This window comes from Salvelinus alpinus, chromosome 2 (assembly GCF_045679555.1).
Source record: "Salvelinus alpinus chromosome 2, SLU_Salpinus.1, whole genome shotgun sequence".
Classification (NCBI taxonomy): Eukaryota; Metazoa; Chordata; class Actinopteri; order Salmoniformes; family Salmonidae; genus Salvelinus; species Salvelinus alpinus.
This window is the reverse complement of record NC_092087.1, coordinates 96,942,779-96,960,764: the sequence shown is the minus strand read 5'-3', so window position 1 is coordinate 96,960,764 and position 17,986 is coordinate 96,942,779. Positions and strand designations below refer to the sequence as shown.

Sequence of the window (17,986 nt, the reverse complement as noted above, 5' to 3'; positions counted from 1 at the left end):
TCAAAAAATCTCAACTCAGGTTGAGCCGCAGCCAACCCCCCACCCGTACCCACCCGTACCCCCAAGTTATTTTGTTGTAATTCTACACATTTTGCAATGGGGTGCAGAGAAAATGCTGTGAGTTTAAAGCAAGTTTGCTGAATTTCGAAAAACATTTTGCCATAGGATGGAGAGAGACGTTTACAGTTGTTACTGTAATATCTGAGTGAAACGGTGTCCCCGTCCCTGGCCTAGTCATTACTGTTCTGCCGAGCTCAACAGATGAGGCGGGGAGGCCACACCAGGTGATCAACCGACAGTGTAGCCTACGGGTTAGATAATCTTCGCGTAGGTCTGTGCAGTCCATGTGACTCTGGAACGCCGTGTGTGTGTGTTTGTGTGCGTGCGTGCGTGTTATCCGCTTACAGTGGCTCTCAACGCAAAGCCCCTGTCATCTTGCTTGCGCTGCTGCTTGCTCATTCCCGATGTGCCAACTGGAGAGAGGAGAGAAGCGACATTAGTTGTTTGAACGTTAAGGGGAAAACGTTAGGAGAGCCATGGCGAACCCAGGACAAAAAGTGGTGCTAATCACCGGTTGCTCCTCTGGGATCGGGCTGAGGATGGCGGTGATGCTCGCTAAGGACGAGAAACAGCGCTTTCACGGTAAGAGAGTAACCTCCAGTGCCTTCAGGAAGTATTCACACACCCTTTGACTTGTTCCACATGTTGTGTTACAGCATTTAAAATGGATACAGTTTAGATGTTTGGTCACTGGCCTACACACAATATCCCATAGTGTCAAAGTGGAATTATGTATTTTTTTAAATTGTTACAAATTAATACAAAAAATGAAAAGCTGAAGTGTCTTGGGTCAATAAGTGTTCAGCCCCTTTGTGACATCAATCCTAAATAAATTCAGGAGTAAAAATTTGCTTAACAAGTCTCATAATAAATTGCATGGACTCACTCTGTGTGCAATAATAGTGTTTAGCAGTGATTTTTTAAATAAATCCCTCATTACCTGTAAGGTCCCGCAGTCGAGCAGTGAATTTCAAACACAGATTCAACCACAAATGAATTCGCCTTTCAGCAGGACAATATCCAATAGCCAAAGGCCAAATCTACGCTGGATTTGTTTCCCAAGAAGACAGGGAATGATGCTGAGCGGCTGAATTACAGTTTCGACTTAAATCTATGGCAAAACATGACAATGGTTGCCTAGCAATGATCAACAACCAATTTGACAGCCCTTGAAGAATTCTGAAAAGAATCATGTTCAAATGTTGCACAATCCAGGATTGGAAAGCTCTTAGAGACTCACCCAGGAAGACTGACAGCTGTAATCGCTGCCAAAGATGCTTCTACAAAGTATTGATCAGGGGTGAGAATAATTATGTAAATTAGATGTTTCTGTATTTCATTTTCAATAAATATGCAACATTTTTCTCAAAACATGTTTCCATTTTGTGATTATGGCGTATTGTGTGTAGATGGGTGAGCGCAAAAAAAAATCTATTGAACCCATTTTGAATTCAGGCTGTAACACAGAAAAATGTGGAATAAGTCAAGGGGTATGAATACTTTCTGTAGGCACTGTATGTGTGAGACATAAAGTCTCTCTCTGTGTGTGTGTGTGTGTGTGTGTGTGTGTGTGTGTGTGTGTGTGTGTGTGTGTGTGTGTGTGTGTGTGTGTGTGTGTGTGTGTGTGTGTGTGTGTGTGTGTGTGTGTGTGTGTGTGTGTGTCTGGTGTACAGCAGCCTAATGGTGACGATGCTGTTAGAAGGTTTAGTCCAAATAGTCAGATATATTGGATTATAAAAACCTGGAGTCTACGATTCATCTCTATAAAAACCTGTAGTCTAGGATTTATCTCTATAAAAAACATGATTTATGGTCAAAAGTAGTGCACTATGTAGGGAACAGGGTGCACTATGTAGGGAATAGGGTGCATGCACTATGTAGGGAATAGGGTGCACTATATAGGGAATAGGGTGCATGCACTATGTAGGGAATAGGGTGCACTATATAGGGAATAGGGTGCATGCACTATGTAGGGAATAGGGTGCACTATCTAGGGAATAGGGTACACTATGTAGGGAATAGGGTGCCATGTGACACTTACACAGCAGGTCTCAACACTTACACAGCAGGTATCAACACTTACACAGCAGGTATCAACACTTACACAGCAGGTTATAACACTTACACAGCAGGTATCAACACTTACACAGCAGGTTTCAACACTTACACAGCAGGTATCAACACTTACACAGCAGGTATCAGCACTTACACAGCAGGTATCAGCACTTACACAGCAGGTTTCAACACTTACACAGCAGGTATCAACACTTACACAGCAGGTATCAACACTTACACAGCAGGTATCAACACTTACACAGCAGGTATCAACACTAACACAGCAGGTATCAGCACTTACACAGCAGGTTTCAACACTTACACAGCAGGTATCAACACTTACACAGCAGGTATCAACACTTACACAGCAGGTATCAACACTTACACAGCAGGTATCAACACTAACACAATAGGTATCAACACTTACACAGCAGGTATCAACACTTACACAGCAGGTATCAACACTAACACAGCAGGTATCAACACTTACACAGCAGGTATCAAGACTTACACAGCAGGTTTCAACACTTACACAGCAGGTATCAACACTTACACAGCAGGTATCAACACTTACACAGCAGGTTATAACACTTACACAGCAGGTATCAACACTTACACAGCAGGTATCAACACTTACACATTAGGTATCAACACTTACACAGCAGGTATCAACACTTACACAGCAGGTTTCAACACTTACACAGCAGGTATCAACACTTACACAGCAGGTATCAACACTTACACAGCAGGTTATAACACTTACACAGCAGGTATCAACACTTACACAGCAGGTATCAACACTTACACAGCAGGTATCAACACTTACACAGCAGGTATCAACACTTACACAGCAGGTATCAACACTAACACAGCAGGTATCAACACTTACACAGCAGGTATCAACACTTACACAGCAGGTGTCAACACTTACACAGCAGGTTTCAACACTTACACAGCAGGTATCAACACTTACACAGCAGGTATCAACACTTACACAACAGGTATCAACACTTACACAGCAGGTTTCATCACTTACACAGCAGGTTCCAGCACTTACACAGCAGGTATCAACACTTACACAGCAGGTATCAGCACTTACACAGCAGGTATCAGCACTTACACAGCAGGTTACAAAAATTACACAGCAGGTATCAACACTTACACAGCAGGTTTCATCACTTACACAGCAGGTTCCAGCACTTACACAGCAGGTATCAACACTTACACAGCAGGTATCAGCACTTACACAGCAGGTATCAACACTTACACAGCAGGTATCAGCACTTACACAGCAGGTCTCAGCACTTACACAGCAGGTTACAACACTTACACAGCAGGTTTCAGCACTTACACAGCAGGTCTCAGCACTTACACAGCAGGTTACAACACTTACACAGCAGGTTTCAGCACTTACACAGCAGGTATCAGCACTTACACAGCAGGTTATAACACTGGTACACAACATAGATCACTTACATAGCAGGTTATAACACTGGTACACAACATACATCACTTACACAGCAGGTTATAACACTGGTACACAACATACATCACTTACATAGCAGGTTATAACACTGGTACACAACATACATCACTTACACAGCAGGTTATAACACTGGTACACAACATACATCACTTACATAGCAGGTTATAACACTGGTACACAACATACATCACTTACATAGCAGGTGAAACCACTGATACACATTGGAGAGAACACTTACATAGCAGGGTATAACACATAGCATGGTTACATGTCTGTCTGCAGCCTGGGCTATGTAAGGCTCTGTGTACGTAAGAGTGTGTATGTAAGTTACACATCATGGTTATTATGTCTCATCCCTGCTTAACCTGAGACCAATCAGTAAGAGTAGTAGCATTACCACTGCTCTCAGTGTCATAATGCCTGGTGGACAATACATAAACCTCCAGGAGGGGCCCTGGCTGGGCCGCTTACTGCCCCACTTAGAGGCCTCATCCTGGGCCACGGGCGAGCCAGAGGGTGGGGTCGGATGGGTATTCTTGGTGCTAACGCTAAGCTAGCCCCATAATAAGATCAGCCCACGGTGCCAAGGCTAAATCAGACAGCAGACACGTGAGGTATAGGTAGTTCAGGGCCGTCTGGCTGCTATCTATAGAACAGTATAAAACAGTGTTTTTTAATCCTGGTTCTGAGGGGTGAACATATGTTTGTTTTAATCCTGAACACTATTCAGTTGATTCCACTAATCAACACATCGTTAAACCTTTCATTAGGGGAATCAGGTGTGCGTTACTCAGAACCATGTGGTATAATGTAGGGACGTATAGGGTTAATTGTTATGTATAGAATAGTATAGTATAGGATAGTATAGGATACTCAGAACCATGTGGTAGATATTAACCTGTATAGGGTTAATTGTTGTGTATATAGTAGTATAGGATTGTATAGGATACTCAGAACCATGTGGTAGATATTAACCTGTATAGGGTTAATTGTTGTGTATATAGTAGTATAGGATACTGAGAACCATGTGGTAGATATTAACCTGTATAGGGTTAATTGTTATGTATATAGTAGTATAGGATAGTATAGGATACACAGAACCATGTGGTAGATATTAACCTGTATAGGGTTAATTGTTATGTATATAGTAGTATAGGATAGTATAGGATACTCAGAACCATGTGGTAGATATTAACCTGTATAGGGTTAATTGTTATGTATATAGTAGTATAGGATAGTATAGGATACTCAGAACCGTGTGGTAGATATTAACCTGTATAGGGTTAATTGTTATGTATATAGTAGTATAGGATAGTATAGGATACACAGAACCATGTGGTAGATATTAACCTGTATAGGGTTAATTGTTATGTATATAGTAGTATAGGATAGTATAGGATACTCAGAACCGTGTGGTAGATATTAACCTGTATAGGGTTAATTGTTATGTATATAGTAGTATAGGATAGTATAGGATACACAGAACCATGTGGTAGATATTAACCTGTATAGGGTTAATTGTTATGTATATAGTAGTATAGGATAGTATAGGATACTCAGAACCGTGTGGTAGATATTAACCTGTATAGGGTTAATTGTTATGTATATAGTAGTATAGGATAGTATAGGATACACAGAACCATGTGGTAGATATTAACCTGTATAGGGTTAATTGTTATGTATATAGTAGTATAGGATAGTATAGGATACACAGAACCATGTGGTAGATATTAACCTGTATAGGGTTAATTGTTATGTATATAGTAGTATAGGATAGTATAGGATACTCAGAACCATGTGGTATACACAGTTAGATGTAGACCAGCGATACGCAACCTGTGGTCCGTGGACTGGCCCCCGGCCCCTGGGATGATACTGAGCAGTCCATCAGATAGTTAGCTGACAGTGATTTAGTTATACGGGGCGGCAGGTACTGCAGGTACGAATCCCGGGGTCTGACGGGACCCGGGAGTTGCTGGAATGAAATCCCAGATGCCGTTGCCTGTCGTTGTACCCTTGAGCAAGGCTCTTAACCCCCCCCCCCACAACTGCTCCACGGGCACCCAGTGTGGCAGCCCCCTGCTCCAACCTCTCCAACCTGTATACAGGTGTCCTATCTGAATTTGATCACTCTGTTTTCCTGCACAGCAGAAAATTCTTAATTTGATATTTTTGGTGGGCTTCTAAAGTTTGTAATTTCCACTGTAAAATCTCTGAATGTATCAACTCTTACAACAATGTCTATTAATCATAATCCACACAATAAGTCAAATTTCCTGTTGCTGCAGGAATGTTTTCCTGCTGTGAGAAACTAGTCAAAGGGGGAGGGAAAAGGGGGAGGGAAAAGGTCTCCATAAAGAAGGAGAGGAGGAGAGGAGGAGGGAAAAGGTCTCCATAAAGAAGGAGAGGGGGAGGGAAAAGGTCTCCATAAAGAAGGAGAGGGGGAGGGAAAAGGTCTCCATAAAGAAGGAGAGGGGGAGAGGAGGAGGGAAAAGGTCTCCATAAAGAAGGAGAGGGGGAGGGAGGGAAAGGTCTCCATAAAGAAGGAGAAGGGGAGAGGGGGAGGGAAAAGGTCTCCATAAAGAAGGAGAAGGGGAGGGAGAAGGAAGGATTGGGAGAGGGAGAAGGAAGGAGAGGGGGAGGGAGAAGGAAGGAGGGGAGAGAGGTGAGAAATAGCTACGAAGATCAACAATAGCCAGCTAGAAAGTAAATTCAGTCCTTTGGGAATATTATTATTATTATTATTTTTATTATTATAATATCTTATAGAATGTGGTTTCCCCCCCACCCTTTCCTCTCCTCCTCTCCTCACCTCTCAACATACACATTCCACACACACACACACACTTACACACAACACACAATAGAAAACCCCACCCACCCACACTCACACAAATAATATAAACATTCCATACTCAAACATGCACTTACATGCAGGGTTTGTAACTTCTGTTTAACACCAATGTATTACACACACTTACGTGCTCAAACACACACACACACACACACACACACACACACACACACACACACACACACACACACACACACACACACACACACACACACACACACACACACACACACACACACACACACACACACACACACACACACAGTGTAATTTCTGTTTACTCATTATCAGGTTTAATCCAGTGAACTCTGTTTGACCCTATTCTCTCTCTCTCTCTCTCTCCCTCCATGTCTCCCTCCCTTTCATCTCTCTCTCTCTGTACATCTCTCTCGCTCTCTGTACATCTCTCTCCCTCTCTTTCTCTTTGTTTACAAACCTCCCTTTCTCTCTCCGCCACTCCCTCTCTCTCTTCCCCTTCTCTCTCTCTCTCTCTCTCCCTCCAAATCTCTCTCTCTCCCACTCCCCTCTCGCCCCTCTCCTCTCTCTCTCTCTCTCTCTCCAGTCATTGCCACCATGCGAGACCTGAAGCGTAAAGACAAGCTGGTGGAGGCAGCAGGTGATGCGTACGGGAAGAGCCTCTCTCTAGCTGTGTTGGACGTGTGTACGGACGAGTCAGTCAAACAGTGTATCAACGGAATCAAGGACAGACATGTAGACGTACTCAGTAAGGAACACCCTTTGTGATCTATGGACTTCTCTGAAGGCCTGCGTCCCAAATGGCACCCTATTCTCTGTGTACTCAGGAAGGAACAACCTTTGTGATCTATGGACTTCTCTGAAGAGCTGCGTCCCAAATGGCACCCTATTCTCTGTGTACTCAGGAAGGAACACCTCTGTTTTTATGACGCAAGGCAACACTTCTGTCAAAACAAAACAGACCATAACTAAGGAACACATTTAGGATTTGAAAATCAAAAAAAATCTATAAACAAGAGGCCATTATCTTAAAAAAAAAATTATAATAAGTATCTTTATTTAACTAGGCAAGTCAGTTTAAGAACAAATTCTTATTTACAATGACGGCCTACACCGGCCAAACCCGGACGACGCTGGGCAAATTGTGCGCCGCACAATGGGACTTCCAATCACGGGCCGGTTGTGATACAGCCTGGAATCAAACCAGGGTCTGTAGTGACACCTCTAGCACTGCGATGCAGTGCCTTAGACCGCTGTGATACAGCCTGGAATCGAACCAGGGTCTGTAGTGACACCACTAGCACTGAGATGCAGTGTCTTAGACCGCTGTGATACAGCCTGGAATCGAACCAGAGTCTGTAGTGACATCTCTAGCACTGAGATGCAGTGCCTTAGACCACTGTGCCACTCAGGAGTCTAAAGGGCGTACGTTCCAAATGGGTGCCATTTCCCTGTAGAGTGCACTTAGTTTGACCAGGGCGCGTAGGCCCATAGGGCTCTGGTGAAAAGTAGTACACTATGTAGGTATTAGGGTACATCTATTCAAGGTCTAATAGACTATGTGTTGTTGTACGTTCTCAACTATACATCTCTTACACATATCTATCTTAACCTCCCTCAACCCTGACCTTAACCATTAGGGATAAACCATGCAAAACTGACCTCAGTTCAGACCATAGTTCATTGAGAGACTGGAGAGGCCACAGTAAAACTGACCTCAGTTCAGGGGCCATATGCTGATCTAGGATCAGGTCCCGCTCCTGTCAATGTCGTCTGATTCATTGTGTTCTAGAAGGCAACATTTATCCTAGATCATCGCTCCTTAGATGCTTGATGTATACCAGGGGTACTCAACTACTCAGTGGTGTAAAGTACTTAAGTAAAAGTACTTTAAAGTACTACTTAAGTTGTTTTTTGGAGTATCTCTACTTTACTTTACTATTCATATTTTTGACAACTTTTCCTTCACTACATTCCTAAAGAAAATAATGTACTTTTTACTCCATACATTTTCCCTGACACCCAAAAGTACTCGTTATATTTTGAATGCTTAGCAGGACAGGAAAATGGTCTAATTCACACACTTATCAAGAGAACATGCCTGGTCATCCATACTGCCTCTGATCTGGCTGACTCACTAAACACACGTTTCGTTTGTAAGTTATGTTGGAGTGTTGGAGTGTGCCCCTGGCTATCCGTAAAGAAAAAATAAAATGGTGCCATCTGGTTTGCTTAATATAAGGAATTTGAAATGATTTATACTTTTACGTTTGATACTGAAGTATATTTTAGCAATTACATTTACTTTTGATACTTAAGTATATTTAAAACCAAATACTTTTAGACTTTTACTCAAGTAGTGTTTTACTAGGTGACTTTCACTTTCTATTAAGGTATCTTTTACTCAAGTATGACAATTGGGTACTTTATCCACCACTGCAACTACTATTTGAGAAGTTCCAGTCACACACATTTCCTAGATGGCAAAGGTCCTAGGTGGCAAAGGTCCTAGATGGCAAAGGTCCTAGGTGGCAAAGGTCCTAGGAGGCAAAGGTCCTAGGTGGCAAAGGTCCTAGGAGGCAAAGGTCCTAGGTGGCAAAGGTCCTAGATGGCAAACGTCCTAGGAGGCAAAGGTCCTAGGAGGCAAAGGTCCTAGATGGCAAAGGTCCTAGATGGCAAAGGTCCTAGGAGGCAAAGGTCCTAGGAGGCAAAGGTCCTAGATGGCAAAGGTCCTAGGAGGCAAAGGTCCTAGGTGGCAAAGGTCCTAGGAGGCAAAGGTCCTAGATGGCAAAGGTCCTAGGTGGCAAAGGTCCTAGGTGGCAAAGGTCCTAGATGGCAAAGGTCCTAGGTGGCAAAGGTCCTAGGTGGCAAAGGTCCTAGGAGGCAAAGGTCCTAGGTGGCAAAGGTCCTAGGAGGCAAAGGTCCTAGGTGGCAAAGGTCCTAGGTGGCAAAGGTCCTAGGTGGCAAAGGTCCTAGGAGGCAAAGGTCCTAGATGGCAAAGGTCCTAGATGGCAAAGGTCCTAGATGGCAAAGGTCCTAGGAGGCAAAGGTCCTAGGTGGCAAAGGTCCTAGGAGGCAAAGGTCCTAGGAGGCAAAGGTCCTAGATGGCAAAGGTCCTAAGTGGCAAAGGTCCTAGATGGCAAAGGTCCTAGGTGGCAAAGGGATATTGTCATTCATCATCCTTGTGCGTTCTACTATTACAACTCTCAACAGCAGTAAGTTGAAAGCCCGACTGAGTTCCTAAAAAGTAGTGACCCGCGGTCCGTATTGACCCTTTTCTGGATCTGGATCTGAACCGCGGTCCGTTAATTGAGTATGGCTGATATGTACTATACAGGCCCAGGTCATAGACTGGGCTAAAGCCTGGTTATAACTCAGTGTAGTGGGAGACTGGGCTAAAGCCTGGTTATAACTCAGTGTAGTGGGAGACTGGGCTAAAGCCTGGTTATAACTCAGTGTAGTGGGAGACTGGGCTAAAGCCTTAGGTTATACTGCCTCTGTGTGGTGACTACTGGAACACAACTGAAGAGACTAGAGTGCTCTGATCACCTATGTGAACAGGAGTGTCACTCTTTCCTTCTTGTTTCCCTATTCCTTCCTCTCTCTTCTCCCCTCGCCCTGCTTTCTCCCTCCCCCTCTCTACCTCTTTTCTCTCTCTCCTCCCCACCTCCTTCTCCCTCTCACCTCTCTCTCCCGATCCTTCTCCTTTCCACTCGTTCCCACGTATCTCGCCCCCTCTTTCTCCCTCTCACCTCTCTCTCCCCCTCCTTCTCTCTTTCACTCCCTCCCACCTCTCTCTCCCCCTCCTTCTCCCATCCTCCCTCCCACCTCTCCTCTCCCTCCTCCTCCTCCCACCTCTCCCTCCTCCTCCCACCTCTCCTCTCCCTCCTCCTCCTTCCGCCTCACCTCTCCTCTCCCTCCTCCTCCCACCTCTCCTCTCCCTCCTCCTCCTTCCGCCTCTCCTCTCCCTCCGCCTCTCCTCTCCCTCCTCCTCCTTCCGCCTCTCCTCTCCCTCCTCCTCCCTCCGCCTCTCCTCTCCCTCCTCCTCCTTCCGCTTCTCCTCTCCCTCCTCCTCCCTTCCGCCTCTCCTCTCCCTCCTCCTCCCACCTCTCCTCTCCCTCCTCCTCCTTCCGCCTCTCCTCTCTCTCCGCCTCTCCTCTCCCTCCTCCTCCTTCCGCCTCTCCTCTCCCTCCTCCTCCTTCCGCCTCTCCTCTCCCTCCGCCTCTCCTCTCCCTCCTCCTCCTTCCGCCTCTCCTCTCCCTCCTCCTCCCACCTCTCCTCTCCCTCCTCCTCCTTCCGCCTCACCTCTCCTCTCCCTCCCACCTCTCCTCTCCCTCCTCCTCCTTCCGCCTCACCTCTCCTCTCCCTCCTCCTCCCACCTCTCCCTCCTCCTCCCTTCCGCCTCTCCTCTCCCTCCTCCTCCCACCTCTCCTCTCCCTCCTCCTCCTTCCGCCTCACCTCTCCTCTCCCTCCTCCTCCCACCTCTTCTCTCCCTCCTCCTCCCACCTCTTCTCTCCCTCCTCCTCCTTCCGCCTCTCCTCTCCCTCCTCCTCCTTCCTCCTCTCCTCTCCCTCCTCCTCCCACCTCTCCTCTCCCTCCTCCTCCCACCTCTCCTCTCCCTCCTCCTCCCACCTCTCCCTCCTCCTCCCTTCCGCCTCTCCTCTCCCTCCTCCTCCCACCTCTCCTCTCCCTCCTCCTCCTTCCGCCTCACCTCTCCTCTCCCTCCTCCTCCCACCTCTTCTCTCCCTCCTCCTCCCACCTCTTCTCTCCCTCCTCCTCCTTCCGCCTCTCCTCTCCCTCCTCCTCCTTCCTCCTCTTCTCTCCCTCCTCCTCCCACCTCTCCTCTCCCTCCTCCTCCCACCTCTCCTCTCCCTCCTCCTCCCACCTCTTCTCTCCCTCCTCCTCCCACCTCTCCTCTCCCTCCTCCTCCTCCCACCTCTTCTCTCCCTCCTCCTCCCACCTCTTCTCTCCCTCCTCCCTCCCATCTCTCTCTCCCCCTCCTTCTCCCATCCTCCTCCCTCTCACCTCTCTCTCCCCCTCCTTCTCCCATCCACTCCCTCCCACCTCTCCTCTCCCTCCTCCTCCTCTCTCTCTCTAGTTAATAATGCAGGTATAGGTCTGGTGGGACCGGTGGAAAGCATCAGTATAGCTGAGATGAAGAGTGTGTTTGAGACCAACTTCTTCGGTGTGATCCGGATGATCAAGGAGGTGATGCCAGATATGAAGAAGAGGAAGGGAGGACACATCATAGTGGTCAGCAGTGTCATGGGACTACAGGGTACGGAACTATGCTTGATTGATTGGTTGATTGATTGGCTGATATGAAAAAGAGGAGAGGACACACATCATAGTGGTCCAAGCGATATGTGGCAAATGTGATATGTTCACTTTTTCATAAAAGCACGAAACTCGGTACACTTGTACAGTTTGAGGCCCTGAACATTTTCAGACGTGGAGGCATTGCAAAAACGGCTCCTGGCGGCCGTGACGGCCATTTTTATATTCTGCCATAGCCGGAGAGTGTGTTTTCCTGTCCTATCTGCTGAACCAAACATGATAACACAGAAAAGGTGATGTCTACATCTATGTTTTGATGGTGAAGGATGACAATGGTTCCGTGTACAACATCATAAACTGTTTCTGAATATGATATAATGGTGGACTTTTATGTAATGATGAAGAAATCCAATGTAAATCGCTGTTTCATAGAATATTATGTCTGTTGTTCATTTGAAAATTGGATGAAACCCGTTTTATTATGTTTTTCCATAATGCTTGTCAACAGATGTGGTAGTAGTGGGGATCCTACTGAAATACTGCTCTCTGATCTCAGATGTGGTAGTAGTGGGGATCCTACTGAAATACTGAAATACTGCTCTCTGATCTCAGATGTGGTAGTAGTGGGGATCCTACTGAAATACTGCTCTCTGATCTCAGATGTGGTAGTAGTGGGGATCCTACTGAAATACTGCTCTCTGATCTCAGATGTGGTAGTAGTGGGGATCCTACTGAAATACTGCTCTCTGATCTCAGATGTGGTAGTAGTGGGGATCCTACTGAAATACTGAAATACTGCTCTCTGATCTCAGATGTGGTAGTAGTGGGGATCCTACTGAAATACTGAAATACTGCTCTCTGATCCCAGATGTGGTAGTAGTGGGGATCCTACTGAAATACTGAAATACTGCTCTCTGATCCCAGATGTGGTAGTAGTGGGGATCCTACTGAAATACTGAAATACTGCTCTCTGATCCCAGATGTGGTAGTAGTGGGGATCCTACTGAAATACTGAAATACTGCTCTCTGATCCCAGATGTGGTAGTAGTGGGGATCCTACTGAAATACTGAAATACTGCTCTCTGATCCCAGATGTGGTAGTAGTGGGGATCCTACTGAAATACTGAAATACTGCTCTCTGATCCCAGATGTGGTAGTAGTGGGGATCCTACTGAAATACTGAAATACTGCTCTCTGATCCCAGATGTGGTAGTAGTGGGGATCCTACTGAAATACTGAAATACTGCTCTCTGATCCCAGATGTGGTAGTAGTGGGGATCCTACTGAAATACTGAAATACTGCTCTCTGATCCCAGATGTGGTAGTAGTGGGGATCCTACTGAAATACTGAAATACTACTCTCTGATCCCAGATGTGGTAGTAGTGGGGATCCTACTGAAATACTGAAATACTACTCTCTGATCCCAGATGTGGTAGTAGTGGGGATCCTACTGAAATACTGAAATACTGAAATACTGCTCTCTGATCTCAGGTGTGGTAGTAGTGGGGATCCTACTGAAATACTGAAATACTACTCTCTGATCCCAGATGTGGTAGTAGTGGGGATCCTACTGAAATACTGAAATACTGAAATACTGCTCTCTGATCTCAGGTGTGGTAGTAGTGGGGATCCTACTGAAATACTGAAATACTACTCTCTGATCTCAGGTGTGGTAGTAGTGGGGATCCTACTAAAATACTGAAATACTGCTCTCTGATCCCAGATGTGGTAGTAGTGGGGATCCTACTGAAATACTGAAATACTGCTCTCTGATCCCAGATGTGGTAGTAGTGGGGATCCTACTGAAATACTGAAATACTGCTCTCTGATCCCAGATGTGGTAGTAGTGGGGATCCTACTGAAATACTGAAATACTGCTCTCTGATCCCAGATGTGGTAGTAGTGGGGATCCTACTGAAATACTGAAATACTGCTCTCTGATCCCAGATGTGGTAGTAGTGGGGATCCTACTGAAATACTGAAATACTACTCTCTGATCCCAGATGTGGTAGTAGTGGGGATCCTACTGAAATACTGAAATACTACTCTCTGATCCCAGATGTGGTAGTAGTGGGGATCCTACTGAAATACTGAAATACTGAAATACTGCTCTCTGATCTCAGGTGTGGTAGTAGTGGGGATCCTACTGAAATACTGAAATACTACTCTCTGATCCCAGATGTGGTAGTAGTGGGGATCCTACTGAAATACTGAAATACTGAAATACTGCTCTCTGATCTCAGGTGTGGTGGTAGTGGGGATCCTACTGAAATACTGAAATACTACTCTCTGATCTCAGGTGTGGTAGTAGTGGGGATCCTACTGAAATACTGAAATACTGCTCTCTGATCCCAGATGTGGTAGTAGTGGGGATCCTACTGAAATACTGAAATACTGCTCTCTGATCCCAGATGTGGTAGTAGTGGGGATCCTACTGAAATACTGAAATACTACTCTCTGATCTCAGGTGTGGTAGTAGTGGGGATCCTACTGAAATACTGAAATACTGCTCTCTGATCCCAGATGTGGTAGTAGTGGGGATCCTACTGAAATACTGAAATACTACTCTCTGATCTCAGGTGTGGTAGTAGTGGGGATCCTACTGAAATACTGAAATACTGCTCTCTGATCTCAGGTGTGGTAGTAGTGGGGATCCTACTGAAATACTGAAATACTGCTCTCTGATCTCAGGTGTGGTAGTAGTGGGGATCCTACTGAAATACTGCTCTCTGATCTCAGATGTGGTAGTAGTGGGGATCCTACTGAAATACTGAAATACTACTCTCTGATCTCAGGTGTGGTAGTAGTGGGGATCCTACTGAAATACTGAAATACTGCTCTCTGATCTCAGATGTGGTAGTAGTGGGGATCCTACTGAAATACTGAAATACTGCTCTCTGATCCCAGATGTGGTAGTAGTGGGGATCCTACTGAAATACTGAAATACTACTCTCTGATCTCAGGTGTGGTAGTAGTGGGGATCCTACTGAAATACTGAAATACTGCTCTCTGATCTCAGGTGTGGTAGTAGTGGGGATCCTACTGAAATACTGAAATACTGCTCTCTGATCTCAGGTGTGGTAGTAGTGGGGATCCTACTGAAATACTGCTCTCTGATCTCAGATGTGGTAGTAGTGGGGATCCTACTGAAATACTGAAATACTGAAATACTGCTCTCTGATCTCAGGTGTGGTAGTAGTGGGGATCCTACTGAAATACTGAAATACTACTCTCTGATCTCAGGTGTGGTAGTAGTGGGGATCCTACTGAAATACTGAAATACTGCTCTCTGATCCCAGATGTGGTAGTAGTGGGGATCCTACTGAAATACTGAAATACTGCTCTCTGATCCCAGATGTGGTAGTAGTGGGGATCCTACTGAAATACTGAAATACTACTCTCTGATCTCAGGTGTGGTAGTAGTGGGGATCCTACTGAAATACTGAAATACTGCTCTCTGATCCCAGATGTGGTAGTAGTGGGGATCCTACTGAAATACTGAAATACTACTCTCTGATCTCAGGTGTGTTAGTAGTGGGGATCCTACTGAAATACTGAAATACTGCTCTCTGATCTCAGGTGTGGTAGTAGTGGGGATCCTACTGAAATACTGAAATACTGCTCTCTGATCTCAGGTGTGGTAGTAGTGGGGATCCTACTGAAATACTGCTCTCTGATCTCAGATGTGGTAGTAGTGGGGATCCTACTGAAATACTGAAATACTACTCTCTGATCTCAGGTGTGGTAGTAGTGGGGATCCTACTGAAATACTGAAATACTGCTCTCTGATCTCAGATGTGGTAGTAGTGGGGATCCTACTGAAATACTGAAATACTGCTCTCTGATCCCAGATGTGGTAGTAGTGGGGATCCTACTGAAATACTGAAATACTACTCTCTGATCTCAGGTGTGGTAGTAGTGGGGATCCTACTGAAATACTGAAATACTGCTCTCTGATCTCAGGTGTGGTAGTAGTGGGGATCCTACTGAAATACTGAAATACTGCTCTCTGATCTCAGGTGTGGTAGTAGTGGGGATCCTACTGAAATACTGCTCTCTGATCTCAGATGTGGTAGTAGTGGGGATCCTACTGAAATACTGAAATACTACTCTCTGATCTCAGGTGTGGTAGTAGTGGGGATCCTACTGAAATACTGAAATACTGCTCTCTGATCTCAGATGTGGTAGTAGTGGGGATCCTACTGAAATACTGAAATACTACTCTCTGATCTCAGGTGTGGTAGTAGTGGGGATCCTACTGAAATACTGAAATACTGCTCTCTGATCTCAGATGTGGTAGTAGTGGGGATCCTACTGAAAAACTGAAATACTGCTCTCTGATCTCAGGTGTGGTAGTAGTGGGGATCCTACTGAAATACTGAAATACTGCTCTCTGATCTCAGGTGTGGTCGTAGTGGGGATCCTAATGAAATACTGCTCTCTGATCTCAGGTGTGGTAGTAGTGGGGATCCTACTGAAATACTGAAATACTACTCTCTGATCTCAGGTGTGGTGGTAGTGGGGATCCTACTGAAATACTGAAATACTACTCTCTGATCTCAGGTGTCGTGTTTAATGACGTGTATGCTGCCTCTAAGTTTGCCATGGAAGGGTTTTGTGAGTGTCTGGCTGTACAGCTGCTCAAGTTTAACGTCACGTGAGTCTCTCTAACACAGCTAGCTATGTTTTCCAAAATTAATGTCTTTATTTTTTTATTTAATATGTATATTTTGTCGGGACGGACCAATTAAAAACATGATCTCTCTTCTTCTCCCCCTCTTTCTTCTCTCTCTGTCCCTCTTTCTTTTCTCTCTCTGTCCCTCTTTCCCTCCTTCTCCTCCTCTCCCTCTTCCCTTTCTTTCTCTCTCTCCCCTCTCCTCTCCCTCCCTCCTCTTCCTCCCCCTAGTATGTCTATGATAGAGCCAGGCCCGGTCCATACAGAGTTTGAATCTAAGATGATTCAGGACGTCCGTCAGAAAGAGTTCCCTGGGGCCGATGCCGATACCGTCAACTACTTTAAAAACGTCTACCTGCCCTCCTCCGTCGACATCTTTGAGACGCTAGGACAGACCCCCGATGACATTGCCAGGGTTAGTCCACCTGTCTGAGTGTGTGTGTGGCCTACTCTCTCTCAACCCCCCCCCTCTCTCTTTTCTCTCTCTCTCTCTCCCTCTGTCTTTCTCTCCCTTTCCTCCCCCAGCAGTGCACTAACTAGTCTCTCTCTCCTTCTCTTCCTCCCCCAGCAGTGCACTAACTAGTCTCTCTCACTCCCCTGTAGTGTACTAAGAAGGTGATTGAGCAGGGCAGTTCTGCACGGTTCCGGAACCTTACCAACCCGCTGTACACGCCCATCGTGGCACTGAAGTATGCAGATGAGACGGGCGGCCTGTCAGTGCACGCCTTCTACCATATGTTGTTCAACCTGGGGCCCCTGATGCACGTTAGCATGAAGGCTATGCAGTACCTGACCTGTGGATGTCTACGCTCCAGGACCATCTCCCCTAACTAGACATGGACACACACACAGAGACACACACACACACACAGACACACGGGCATGCAGAGACACACACACGGCACGCAGAGACACACACACACAGACACACACACACAGAGACACCTACACACACACACACAGAGACACACACACACACACACACAGACACACGGGCATGCAGAGACAAGTGCCAGGCACACAGAGACACACACACACTAGTATGCAGTACCTCACCTGTGGATGTCTGCGCTCCAGAAACATCTCACCCAACACACACTCACACGGAGAGTCAAGACACACACTCACACGGAGAGTCAAGACACACACTCACACGGAGAGTCAAGACACACACTTTAAAGACAAACTCAAAACACCCCCTGCAGTTTTAAAGTGTCCCTCCCTCTGTGAGCTGCCATACGTTGTACTGTTTGTTTTGATAGAAGCAGAACCTACAGAAGTTGAAATGTAACCTTTCTGTCTGTCTAACATAGACTATGTATGTATAGATACTATCTTGTGTGTAATGTATGTCATTTAGAATAGAATGGATTGGCTCTATTTTGACATTAAAAGCTCTTTCTACCTTCTTGAGAAGTCCGTGATTTATATTGGAACAAAAATATGACATTCCATTACTGTTGTCATGTTCCTTAATTATGGTTTTGTGGAATTATTCAGAATATCTGTTTTGGTCGTTAAGATATAATATATTTGTATGATTATTCAACCTGAAAGAAAAGACATCAGTGAAGTAGAGATGGATGCAATGTGTAGTCGCTC

The 17,986-nt window shown here is 45.6% G+C and overlaps 1 protein-coding gene across 2 annotated transcripts; it reads left to right on the top strand.

Annotated features, from left to right (window-relative positions):
* The first annotated feature begins 349 nt into the window (after positions 1 to 349).
* On the top strand, positions 350 to 17,793 carry LOC139551568 (retinol dehydrogenase 8-like). 2 transcript variants are annotated; one of them, XM_071362885.1, is made up of 6 exons: positions 351 to 642; positions 7,018 to 7,179; positions 11,530 to 11,709; positions 16,273 to 16,366; positions 16,616 to 16,799; positions 16,988 to 17,793. In XM_071362885.1, exons 1-6 carry the CDS (start codon positions 537 to 539, stop codon positions 17,216 to 17,218), a joined length of 957 nt encoding a protein of 318 aa, XP_071218986.1. In that variant the 5' UTR covers positions 351 to 536; the 3' UTR covers positions 17,219 to 17,793. The 2 variants fall into 2 exon arrangements, with proteins under 2 accessions (XP_071218987.1, XP_071218986.1); XM_071362886.1 differs by lacking the exon at positions 7,018 to 7,179 and having other exon boundaries at positions 350 to 642.
* The last annotated feature ends 193 nt before the right edge of the window (positions 17,794 to 17,986 follow it).